This window comes from Falco naumanni, chromosome 7 (genome assembly GCF_017639655.2).
Source record: "Falco naumanni isolate bFalNau1 chromosome 7, bFalNau1.pat, whole genome shotgun sequence".
NCBI classification, from domain to species: Eukaryota; Metazoa; Chordata; class Aves; order Falconiformes; family Falconidae; genus Falco; species Falco naumanni.
In genome coordinates, this window is record NC_054060.1 from 55,030,284 (window position 1) to 55,044,186 (window position 13,903).

Genomic DNA, 13,903 nt, shown 5'->3' on the forward strand with positions numbered 1-13,903 from the left:
AAAAACTCAAGAAATTTCTATACTTTTTCAAGAAACAGGATAGTTGAATGTTTGTGATGCCACTCTGTCTTCATCTTAGAAAAAAAAAAAAAAGAACAAATGTCAAGTAATTTGTGTCAGGTGTATGCTCCAAATGAAAGTCCATCAATCATTTTTGGCCCTTTAGTGCAATGATTATCATTTCAAAGACACAGGAGGACATTAAAGATAATGGCTTTTCTGTTGTCTATTATCTCTAACAGACTTCACATAATTATTAACATGTGTTCTCATTTAAGAAGAGTGTCAATATTTTGAGTGAATGGCATTTTTTTAACTGAAAGGGATATGTCTGTCAGCAAGTTTTTTGTCCATCTAACTAAATGAGGAATTACAATTAATGAATTTTGTGTTTCCGCAAGAAGGGCAGATTTTGCAAAAAATGTTGGAAGCTTTGCAGGGTTGAAACACAATGACTGTCTTCAGCTGTCTGCATAAGATAATAAACAGTGTTCAAACTTGAGTAGAAGTAGTAAAATGCTAGTGCATGTTCTTCCGAGGCACTCTCACTTTCTTTTTATTTTTTGTGCTGTACTAGGAAGAATGAATATGGCATTTGCTTGTTTATCACAAAGCTCTGCAGTCATGTAGGATTTGGAAATATCTATAAAGGGTAAATATTTTGTGGCTTTGTCTTGTTTTTAGAGTTTGGATAGGAATAAAGATATTAACATAAGTTTCTTACCTCCTGCTTTATCCTGAGTAGTTGCCATTTGCTTGTCCTTTAGCAAAAGGCTACAAATAGTGGGGTTTTTTTCATCCAATAGAATTACATGCCTCCTAAAATATTTTTTAAATATTAAAAAATATCAATCTATGGTTCATTCATGTTAAACAAAAAATAGTTCAACTTTTCTTTCCTTTGAGTAGAAATAGAAGAAATAATGTCTAGTGTTAAGCTTCTGAAATGTCATTGGTAACTTCTTGGGGTGTTTATGTGGAGTGGCTTCAGGGGCATCCACTACTGATGTCTTGTGCAGGATATTCTTCCTCTGTTTGAACAGGGTTTCAGCAGACTACTTACGGGTCCAGGCTGTCGACTTCACCATAAAAGTTAATGAGTGGGAATGGAGGGAAACACTGTGATATGCAGGACAGCTTTTTTAGCTTATGGTTTCTCTCAATAAATTTAAATATTATGGAAATAATCCATGCACCAGCAGGAGGAAGGATTTAGCTTTTAATCGCTAAAGTAAACTGAATCTGTTCAGATTTCAGCACCAGTAAGTGTCCTGGATGAAATGTAGACATTACAGTTAGACAAAACAGTGAAGTCTGTCATATAATATTTAGTGAAATATATTTCTGGCTACATTAGAGAAACACCTTTTAATAGGAAGGGCAGAATAATTGATGGATGTACTCAAGATTCAGTATGTCTCCACTTTTAAATTGGATGATAAATATTTGAAAGATGTAGAAGGGGCACTTGTGTACAGCAAGTCAACTAACAACATTAAAAAATAGTTGGGGAACACCACATAGAGCAAATAAAGTTATGGATCAGTGAATTAAATGAATTGGCACCACCAGTCGCAGTTTTGTCAGTGAGCCAGGAGATGCTGCAATTACGATACACTCACAGTCTGGAGGGGTGGCAGGCAGCTGGCCAGCCCTGGCAGCTGGCATAGCAATGTCAGCTGGCGGCACTGGGTTTTAGCTGCTTACCTGTCACTACCAGCTACAAGCAAGTCTCAACACGCTGAGAGGCGATCAGTGATTTGTCTTTTAAAAGCATAGACTAAATAGTTCAGTGCAGTCTTTACAAACTTTCATTTTATTTGCCTTATGGTTTTTGTGACCTGGAAAAGTGCTGATTTTTTCGTGTCTCCTTTCATTCAACTCCTTTGGAATTCACACACACATTTAATTCCCTGACAGTGACTTCCCCAGAATAACCGTACTTTGGGGCAAAATATGTTCTCTGTTTTACTACTGATTATATGTTTTTGTTGCAAAATCTTTCAAGTTACACATTGGTTCTAAAAATCTATGACAAAAATCTTAGCATTACGACTTTGTTTTTGGAATAGTTTTATGCCCAATTTAAGCGATTCCGTTGTCTTGTTGCTCTGTGTTTGCTCCCTAATGAATAAAGTATTAGCCTTCAGTTACAGATTTCAGTTGGTTGAAGCTATTTCAGGTAGTCTGGGTCTAGTTTGATGCCTGGTAATTGTGACCATGTGTACATTTGTCTAGAATGCATGTGAACATACAGTTAGTTGGCCATTTTAAAACATGAATCTCTGTTTTAGCTGTTAAAATTATAGAGGGTCGTCTTTAATTTTTCTTTTCATTAATCTTTTAAGGAGGAAGTCTTGCTTAGCAATGGGAGCTAGTCTGGTCATATCTAGAGAATATATTAGCACTTAAAATTAGAATGATTTCAAATGTCATATTGTCTACAACGGCTATAGTCTGGAAAGGTTTTGCCTCAAACTAGGCATGTCTAATGGGGTTTATGACAACCTATGAATTTGCCCCTGAACAAGGTCAACTTGGAGGTCAGTGAATGCTATACAAATTGCATACTACTCAACCTGTAATTATCCCTGTAAGAAGTTAATGTGCTGCGGAGTTCAGCAAATTTCACGTAAAGCTTTAGAAATGGCCAGGATAAACTGGGCAGTTATTTACATTTGCTCTAAAAAATCAAAGTCAACAGGATGTGATGCTTACAGAGTATTCATTTATGGTAACCTGGAGCCAAATCATCTTGTCTGCTTATGTAATCAGGAGATAAAGAGCCTGAATTCCTTCTCATTTAAAGAAACCACTTTCAGTAGTGTTACTTTCTTACTTTTGAGCATACGTACTGTACATACAGGCTGAAAAAACCTCTCAGGATAGATTTCATTTCCAATTTTGGCAGAAAATATGCAACATCTACTTTAACATAAGTTTATTAAATGCTGAGTCCCTACAACCAGGACATAAAATCTGTCAGATCTTTGTTGAAGGCAGCACGTATTCCAACTTGTTCATCTATTGTCCGTTTTCAGTACTCTACAAGTAACAACTAACTTTGCATTTTCAGGTGAAAATGTCACTATCATTTCTCCTTTTCGTGTATTTTTCAACTTCAAATATCCTTGATATATAGATGAATGACTAAGTAGTTGCATGGTTAAATATTCCTAAATCCCATAAAACTTAGGTAAGAAACATTTGTATGAGTTAGTATAAATTTTGTCAGGTAACTGTCTCTAGTTTGAGCATCTCTTACAGATGAGATTGAGAATATTACAGGGATAAGGAATAACAATTACTTGAAGTTTTTAATAGTATTAAAAATCCAAATAATAGTATCACCCAATTAAACATTGTTCAGATACTAGGAATATAAATGTAGGGGAAATTTAGCTAGTAGTTTCAATTTTACATATGAGTTGGTATTAGTAATAGTATTTTTTCATCAACACTATGAAGTAAGCCCGCTGCTTGGATCTGAATATTTCTTATTTTGAAGAACTTATGTCTGTATTGCATTTTGAGATGTGCTGCTGTCATATCTTCCTTATGACATAGATCAAAATCACAAATACAAACAGTCCAAACATTGTGGGAAGTTTGGATTTGACATTTCTAACATCTGAACAACGCTTCTATAGTTGTGATTGCTTACTTTTAATTACTTAATTTACTTATTTATCCACATCAATATCACTAGATTCAACCAGCCAGAACAGCTTCCCCAAGGTTTTCTTCCTTCCCCCTTTTTCTTATACCCCACCTCGACATGACATCTTAAAAGATTGCAGTCTGAATGTCAGTATATTTTACCAACAAGTGTCTGTTACCCAAAATGTGAACAAAATCCTCAAATCCTTGTGAAGTGTCAAGAGTGTGGGAGAAGCACGTTCAGACAAGAGTGAAAGAATCCATTCAGTAGCCCCTAGTGTTCCAGAAGTAGCTTTGACAGGGCATAATAAGACTGTTCTTCAGTTCCTTTTGGTAGGAATTGATCCTTTGTCAAAAGAGACTTAAATGTGTTCACACTGAACTATAAACTGGCAGACAAACTAAGGGACTTGTGATGTCCTCAGAGCGCCCTAAATAGTTCTGCCCTGATCACCTTAAGGAGAAGGGAAGAAATGTATGTTGCAGAATATTTGATGTGCCTTTTTTTGCTTCTTAATAGCATCCTACAAGTAAGAGGTGATGTTCTTTATTAGACCTGGTGAGAATTCAAGCTGATATTTATCAGCTATTTGTTAAGGTGCAGAGCACAGAGATAAGATGAAGGTCTTAATACTGCATGTAGTTTATAAAAATGTTTGATGTTTAGAGAGACGCTGAATTCAATTCACTAATTAGCTTGTCATTAATGTGAATTAATCCCTTGTAGAGTGGTTATTTGATCTCAGATCATTGTGTATCATCTTTCTAGATTATCAAATTGTTGGATGGAAAACGGTCTCAAACTGTAGGAATTCTAATATCCAGTTTGCACCTGGAGATGAAGGACATTCAACAAGGTAAGTGTATCTTACACTTAATCAATCATATTTTCATGGATATTTTCTCATAGCCCCCTTCAGCCTTCAGATAATGTCTTAGATTACAGAATGTGCCTTGAATGTAGTCATCTTTAAGATGCCAGAAGAATCATTCTTCCACTATATTCCAGTATATGTAAAAGTTTCACCTAAATAATCAGAAATCAGTTTAGGTACAACTCCTTCTGTACTGTTTCAGTGTATTATCACTTTCAGTACGGTGATTTCTCAAAACCGCTTCATATTCCTCCCCTACAGTTCCCTCCTTTTTTTTTTTAAGCAAGTCCTCCACTGAAAAAAAAAATAAATGGAGAGCTTATATAGACATCTTTTGAGCTTGAAACATGCAGTCGGTATTTGTTGAATCTTTAAATTTTGCTTCATTAGCAGTATAAAAAGCACATCCCAAACTGATACAGCTACCACTTAGCAATCACAAAGATGATCACTGGATGGCATTTTTCAAAGCATAAGGCTACTCAGTGTATAAATTCCAGTACTGGTAGAAATTCTCTGAGTTTGCCAATACAACTGTAGAGAAATACAGATTTTTCTGGGGTAATTCAGATTCTGCTTATGTTCCGGATTTAAAAAGATATTGTTTAAGAATATTGTTTATTTCTTTTTCACATTAGAAAAAGGAAAATATTCACCATTTAAAACAACTGCTGGAAGAATTTAAGTTGATGTCTCCTTTTTTTGCTATTGTTTTCCATTCCATCACATGCAAATACTGGGTAGGGTGTTGAGATGCTGCTGGCATTGATTATTATTAATTTCAGAAGAGCCTTTGAGCATCTAGCACTTTAAAAGCACAAGGGCTTACACATGTCTCTTGGGATGGAGGGAACAACGAGAAGAGGGAATAACTTTGTGCCTGCCAGTATTGTGTGAAAGGTATCAGAATGAGATGGAAAAAACTGCTGTTACTAAAAGTCTGAATAATTTGCTGGCAGAAATTGCAGCAGCGTAGGATAGGATAGCAGCTGTGTTAAAAGAACGGGGTAGTATTCTTAAGTATCTTCAGAGACGTTTTCATGACTTCTTATTTTCCTTGCCATGATGTTCTACTAAAATAGAACATCTCTCTGTCTGTCTACCCATCTCTCTATCTATCAGTCATTTGCTGTACTTCTCTAGCTTTTGAAACTCTCTGGCCTGTTTATACCTAATTTAAGAGAAAATAGTAAGTCAAACATTTAGGTATTTATACACTAGCATTTGAGCTTGAATGGGCTGTGCACTTTTGCATCAAATCTACCAGTTGTCCCTTTTGCAGGGTTTGCATTGCAGAGCAAGGCAGAGCAGTCTCAAAGTGCAGAAACATCCTTCAGAATTAAATGAGATGTGCTCTAGGAGTACGCCAGCAGTCTCCACCTATGGCAGGCTTTAAATTCCACAGAAACACATGAGAGATAGTTAAAACTCCCTGAAACGTGTGTAGTGTGAACACTGGATCCTCAGTGCCAGCTGTTGCTGTCCACAAATCCATTTTTAAAGACTACGCTATTTGCAGTTGTAGACAAAGCTAATGTAGTCCTACAAATTTAATGAAAATTTAAGGGTTGGTAGAAGAGAGACACCAAAACAAGTGGTGTCACTGAAGGGAAGTTTATAACTCATCACCCTCTCTATTCTGAGGTAGCAAATAGCTGGCCTGTCACCACATGCGTTGCTCAAGGCAGCAGTGGGGTGTGCTGCCTCTTGCTTATGGAAACAGCTAGGAGATACCAATGGGATTTAGGAATAGTTAGTAGAACTTTTTAAAAAAATATATTAACAAAGCAGGATGAGTGACTGTAATCAAGATCTATGTGCAAAGGCTATCTAGGGGAGGGAAAAAAAACCAGTTCATCAGATTCGGAGAAAACTTCTGTAGAGAGGACCTTTAGTAATACATACTACAATGAAGATACAAGTAGAATTATGCTTGTTTCTCTTCTAGTCTGTGTTTATCCCCTAGTATTTTGTTTAATTGAAACCTGTGTGCAGTCCTGCCTATCAGCAGACAAATTCTTTGAAGACTGCTGTAGTCAACGTACTGGATGAAAAGAGACCATAATAGGCTAAGTAGCTCATGACAACACCTAATCAAAAGCGCATAGGATCATTGGGTGATGAATGTCAAAAGTTCTTCTTTTTACACAGTGAAGTTACAAAGTTACCTGTAAGAAACATGAAAATTAAGCACTCATCCATTTTTCAAGCCAATTTCCATTGCATAATTCAGTATGTAAAAGACAGGGAAGAGAAAAGTTAACAGTCTTTGGAGCTTGCAACAGAGAATGAAGAAACTTGAAGCAAAATAAAGTTGAAATAATAAAAAGGCTATCTAATTTTATCTCAAGTTTTTCTGGCCAGGCTTGTTGAAAAGCAATGTACAAATGAATTCACTGTCTATGTATAGCGTACTGGTTACTCTGCCATAAGTAGCAGTTATGGAAATACATATAAACAAAAACTGTCCTCAGATGAACTCCCCTATGCATCCAAATGCATGCAAAATTGTAAAGAAGACAAAGCAAGAGTTATCACAAGAAAAAATAAATCATCCTTCGAAATACTGTGAGATTTCTGCATCTATAGGATTACTTTCTCAAATTAAAGAGCTTCATAACATATTCCGTAGATAGCTCAGCAGTGCAAAACAAGCAAGTGACCATATCTGGCACCCAGATGTTTCAGTTTACATTTGATAATGAGTCAGCTGCCACACTTCAGGAAGGGAATCTCCCACACATGTTTGTTTGAGAGAAAGAAGTTCATCCTTCACAGATAAGTTTAAATTCTTGTTATATCTGAGTACAGTCTAGGAAGAAGACAATGTAAAATTGAATAATTATTTTGGCTAATGTTGGCAGAGGGAGAGTTAACGTTGTCATGCTGCACCTGTCCTAAGAGTCAGATTTGTGATAGGTGAGCGAGGAGGAGATCCTTGGTGCTGTAATGTTCTGAGAACACTAACAAGTTTTATTGTGAATCTGGTACTGAAGAGAGTATTATAGTTTCTGATTAGACCACTATTAATAATACTCACTTCCTAAGCAGAAGAAGCAGCCAGAAAATCTGTCACAGTGTGTTATATAGGATTTTTATTTATATTTAAAAATCAAATAGCAATAATCAAATTGTACATAGGTTTGAGATTATGTCCAAAGCCGCCTCTCTGCATTTTTTTAAAGCCTTTCTAAAGTAGAGATGAGGAATAGTGGAGATCAGCTGTTAGGTAAGGAACATGCTTTAACACTACACACTTAGAGAAGTAATCTCCATTTCTTCTCAGTGCACTTCTGTCTTACTTTTCCTATCATTTCTCAGCTGAAATATTACAGCTCCAGAGAAAAACTTGTGGCTCAAGACTACTTGTGTGGCTTTGCTGTTGAAATATTACAACTCTCCACAATGAGGTGTATCAGTTCTGTTTCTAGTGGGAAATGCTGATTATAACTATATGTGAAGACCCTCTGTGGGCAGTGGTCCCAGCTTTTTACAGGGCTACATTCCAGTCACTCAGGCAGTTCCCAATATAGTAGCTAGCAATAACAGTATACTGGAAAACACATAGTAATACTCTTTCCTGCACCATATGTCTTCCGTGCCGGCTTCCCATGAGCTACAGAGATCTTTGTTCAAGAGTAAACTGGCAAAACTATGGGGCAGCCCAGATGAAATACAGAAAAAGGGATGTAGATAAAATGTAGGTGCCTGTGCCCGAAAGAGTGAGTCTTCCAAATCCTTCCCTACCTCCATAGTATGTGCATTTTCTCACTTAAAATTGTGGGGCATCAGATGCTCTGCTGCTGTAGGTTTCTGGAAACAGTTCACTGTATTAATACCCCAGTTTCCATCAGGATGTATTAACTAGATGGTCCCACATGCTGGTGGGTCCCAGTCTATGAGGCATGGTAGATCACACTAGCTGCACACTGTATAGCTTATTGCCCTCTTTATGTCAATAAAGTACCGTATTACTCCATGCAGAACAGCTGCAGGCTTTTCTAGTACATTTACCCTGGCAAGAGTTTTAATGCTGTAACACTGCAATGCTGACAGAGCTTAGCCTATATGGCAAAGGGGAGAATTTAATGCTGATCCTTGGCATTGAGACTATTTCTAATGCTAATTTGGTGGGTTTTTTCTTTCCTAGATTTTAAGCAATTAAATATAATGTCTGAGACTCCATTTATTAAATCAGAGTAGCACTGGCCAACCCGTAATAGCACATATGGGGACCTGGTATGTTATGCATTTTGAACATTCTTGTGTTCACCAACAATGTAAATTATCTATGCAGAGGCACATTAAGCTTTGAAAATATTAGAGAAATGTATTTGATCACACTTAGACGGGGCTGAGTTAGAACGGATTTTGTTAAAAAGCCTAGGTCATGCTATCTGCTTTTGTAGATTCGCCGTCATTACTGGGGAGTTCTTTTGGTTGTTCCTCAAATGTGGAATATATTTTTATTATAATGTCACAATAATGATATTCTGATGGTGAGCAACGCAAATAACTATCATGCCGCTCTGCATCAATTTTTTTGCATGACATTGTAGGAGCAGACCAACCAACTTTCTAGAAAGAACACAGTTATACTATTGTACGATGTCAGTCAACCAGTTGGAAAGTGCTTGCCCAGTCTTCTCCAACTTTGTGATATACCCTCCATTATCAGCACCTTGGAGTAAATGGAAAAATGTGAGCAGCAGGTCAACTCACCCAGACTGATGATCAGTCCAATAATCATTCTAATTCTGTATTATGTTTCTAATCATCCTGGGATTTCTGTGTGGTCTTCCTCTAATGAGAGGCCATAGAAGTTCTATAAATAGGTTGCATTCTCTTAGTGCAGGTTGTGGTTTATGGCACATCTAAACTTTAGAGAACATATCGTTGTTAACCAGGCACTTTCCTTAGCATCTGACAGATTAAGTTTTATATGTAGAAGGCAAACTATTCTAAAGCAACTCTAAGCTGCAGACCTTAGTGTGCTCAGAATTTCTGAATCCCAGTTTGGGTTTTAACCATATCATGCAGCACAAATAGTTTCACAGTTCCTTTCTCTGTTATAATTTGGAAATACTTCTGGATAAAGATAGATGCTTTGGAATATTTCTTACTTGCACTATGTGAAAAGATGTTTATTGGGGTTTCAACTAAACTATTTTGCAGGATATATGTGTATATCATAAAGGTTTAAAAACTGTCATTCCAAAGCTGTGTGACTTTTCTACCTACACAGACTATTACATGTATGCATTCTATATATACTATATGCTATGCATGAATTGTAGAGATAGCTGCATACCCATCTCAGAAGTTGGGAAACAATTTTCTTAAAAAAAATACTTTCTTTGTTCTGGAAAATTCACAACATATGTTTTTATGAATCTGTCTTGGGCATCCAGCCTGATGTGGGTAGGTTAACATTAGTGCCAGAGTCTTTTGCTCATGACTTCTTGCAGGAGTTGAGCGAGCTCAGTCTTCTAAACATACATCTTGCCTGTGGTGCTTATTTGTAATGTATTTTTTAATGTTTTTTTGTGTTGTGTGATAGTTAAATACTGGAGAAAACCTTTAAATAAGTTTACGTATCAATTTGTCAGAAGTAAACCAGAGTGATTTGGATAATTTAGGCAGTTTTGTCAAGTAGGGATTTGTATTTAACAATTGCTTCTAATTGACTAGATCAGTCACAATTTATTTTAAACTTCCCAGTGACGGGCTTCATGTTCCCATGAAATCAAGCCTTACTCAGCAGAATGTACTACATAAAACAATGAAGTACTTCCAGGTCAAATAAATGTACCTTTGGCAAGCTCTTTTTATTTAAATAACAAATTTCTGTTTTATCATTAGGGAGCAGTTAAGGTGATTTCTTCATATTTCATAGTTTAATTGTCACATTAAGTGGTTTGATACGCTGAGTATATGTAAGCTCTGTCAGCAGGACTTAAATCCTGATTTAACCAAAATGTGTTTAGTAGGAGGGAGGCTGTATATCAGTCAGCGTTAAGACTGCTGGTATTTAAGCTGGTCAAGACAAGAGAAGTATCTCTTTTGTATTTAACATCTAAGTTCTATAGTCGTATGTAGACTGCACACAGTATGCTTTAAATTCTCAGCTTTTCTTTGGGTTGTTTGTTTTTTTTTTTTGAAGTGACAAAACAGAGTATGTGAAAAATCTGTGCAGTAGGGAATCTGTTTTTTACAGTTAGATTAATTTTTAAAACGTGAGTCTGTTAAAAACCTTTGGTACAAGTTTATATTCCAAGAAATCCTCTTACTATGTGAAATGTAGTTGGCAAGTATTTTTATGTGTGCCTGTTAGTTTGAATGCATGATGCTGATCTGTTTTTTGTCCTAGCTGACGGTTATTATATCCTAATGGGTGCAACCCTGCACTAATGATCCTTGTGTATATAAATTCTTCTTGTTGTGAGCAGACACCATAGGCCACATAAAAATGTTTGCCTCAATTTCCCTGCAAAAAAGGATCTCAGAAACCAGACTTGGCCAAGTAACAGATTTTTTTAAAGGTAGAGGAACCCAATAAAATTACCAGCTTTTCACAGCATGAGTCTACTTCCTTTCGACATATTGTGAGGTGTAGGTGAAATATTCTAACTGAACTGACAGTGTAAGGAAGACAGCTAACCAGAAAGCAAGATAAAAGTAAAAACCACCAATGATGATTGATATTGTAATAGCTATTAATTGTTTTGGAGCCTCTTTTGTAGATTTATGATACTTCACCATTATTACTTACACTTATGTGAGTCTTAATATAGTAAGATTTAATGCAGTAAAGTGTCACGGTTAGATTCACTGTATCAGGAAGAGCATTTTGAAAAACATGCCAAGGTTTTATTCATTTTAATAACATTAATATACATACAATTAAAACTGGAGTTTGTTTTTCACAGAAAAATTAAGAAGCTTTAGTTCTTTGTAACTCTTTAAGTGAAAAGGAAAATAATTAGTTTCTTTGATCTAGTGTAATGGGTTTTTTCAGCTGCCCCAATTCAATTTACACAACATACTGTGAAGGTATTGCACATGCTGTATTTTAAGAATATGAAGAATACTAAGACACCTGTGAATTTGGCAATTTCTTCCAGCTTTTCAAAATCAATGCTTCTTTTTTTCATGAAATGGACCGATCTTCATATTTTTACATGTTTTGGGTTTTTGTCTTCTGTACCAAATGTGTATGGCATTAAGTTTTATCAGTTTGAATCAAAAAAAGACACAAGGGCAAAGATAAAGATATTAAATTACATGTAAAAGAGCCTGTGTGGATTTTGGCCATACTTCTGGCTTTTTCAGAGTGTGTCTCTACATCCTAAGATGTCCAGCTATCATTGAATTGAGTAGTATGGCTGGATTTTTAACTGCAGCCTGTCTGCATGGACATTGCCAATGACAGCAGGACAGGTTGTATAACAAATAAATCAGAAAATATTTTCTTGGTACTTTTATACAATCATGTACTTGTCCGAAAGAGAAACTAATCCATGTTAATGTCTTCTAACACTGGTTATTATTTATTCTGTTAAAAATGTGTTCATTTATCAGATTGTATTTTATTAGTTTAAACTCGATTTTTTTTTCCTTTATCATGTCACTTCAAAACAATGCTGACTACTTAGAGCTGGTGTTGAGTACAGAAACATGGATAAGGAAATAAAGCATTAAAATCCACTTTGTGATTTTGGAGCAGGTTTTGTGACGAATCTCTGCCTGATAATTAGTTAGATGTACAAATCTTGATATTCTTATTAAAGTGTTCTTTTTTGCAAACTGTTTCCTCTCATTGTAATAGTTCTGTATCTTTAAAAATGTACAATTATTTACATGTTTTACATTTCTATTACAACTTCAAATTACCTCAAATAAGTTGCTTTTCTAGACAACTCCGAAAAAAGATTTCTCCTTCTAAGCAGATTTTGGAATATTTCAAAATAGGATGAAAATGAAACCACAAAAGGAAGCTTTTTACCTCAATATGCATACTTTAAAATCTTAACAATTAAATCTATTGGACTGTAAAACCAATTTTCCAATAGATTTTCCAATCTTTTAGGTTCTTTTGAAATTTCATTGCATAATACAGACTATAAGGCAACTCATGGAACCATCTTGTAAGATCCACCAGATGATCTCATAGGTTCCATCCCTGATGATTTTTCCTTAAACAAAGATTTTTTTCAAGCTCTGTTGTTGGGGCTTTATATTTGGTTACACTCTTGAGCTTTTTATTTTTGTCCTACTGTAAAGATTAATAGTTGGAGAAACTGCCTTTTTTCACTGATACTGTCGTCTTCTGTATAATTCTTTACTTCTAACCAAGGTAATGTCAACAGATGGAATCATAATTGACAGGAAAAATGTTAAAGCTTTCTAGATGTCATTGGACCTTTTAATAAAATTAATTAGCTTGCCACAGAGAAAATTTACTAGCCTGCTGGTTAGTTTCACAATGTAAAATCATGGGGTAGGTGGAAGAGCAGGCGAAAGCTTATTACTTTTAAATAATTATTTAAAGATGTGTACCTTGCCCCTTTCAAACATGGATTGAAAATGCAGCAAGAGCTTTTACAATCTTCTAAATTCACAAGCAGTCAAGTTTCCTTTGAAGAAATATAATACAGTTGAAATCAAAAGTTATCAGGTATGAAGTAATGATGAGTCACTGATTATGTGGAAAATTGGTACAGACCTTAAGCTTGATTCTTTTGGGTTTAATGTTCCCAGTAACATTTTTGGGTTTAATATTCCCAGTAACATTTAAACAGAAGTCAAGATTTCAGAAATTGTGCTCAGTCCTATTATGAATCTTGGTGAAAAAGTAGTTTCAGAAAAATTGGGCATCCAAAGTTATTTATATTCCATTGCGCATCTCAGCTTACTGGAATTTAACGTTGGAGAGCAATTAGAGTGGGCTGTGGACCAATCCTGTTTAGTTTTCAAAAGAAAAATACATTGCCTAAATTGTAATTGTAATTGCCTAAATTTTAACAGATTTGCAAATGTTGGAAACACCTAATGCCATATATTCCATATGTAGTAACATTTGGAACTAAGGTAGGAAACATTTTGAGACTTTTCATTTTTGGTAATGAGGCATAATTAATCATTGAAGAGTATACTTTAGGCGTCGCTGTGTGATGTTAAAAGTATTTACCTGGAAATTGTCATGTGAGTAGTCTTCTAGTAGATAAAGATAACTCAAACGTGAGTGCTCTGTGAAAATACCTTAAAAATCTATAGCACAGTCTTTTGTGCTTGCAAATTTGCAACTTGCAAATCTTACAAGTGTGTCTGTCTACTTCCCAAGATTGCTAGCCCCAAGACAAGCAGAT

The 13,903-nt window shown here is 35.6% G+C and overlaps 1 protein-coding gene across 1 annotated transcript in view; it reads left to right on the forward strand.

Moving 5' to 3' along the window:
* The window catches only part of LOC121091414 (formin-like), a 147,895-nt gene that overhangs the window by 59,258 nt on the left and 74,734 nt on the right, over window positions 1–13,903 (forward strand). Inside the window, exon 6 of the mRNA XM_040601174.1 lies at window positions 4,430–4,517. Coding sequence (XP_040457108.1) covers window positions 4,430–4,517 — 88 coding nt within the window. The remainder of the gene's footprint in view (window positions 1–4,429; window positions 4,518–13,903) is intronic.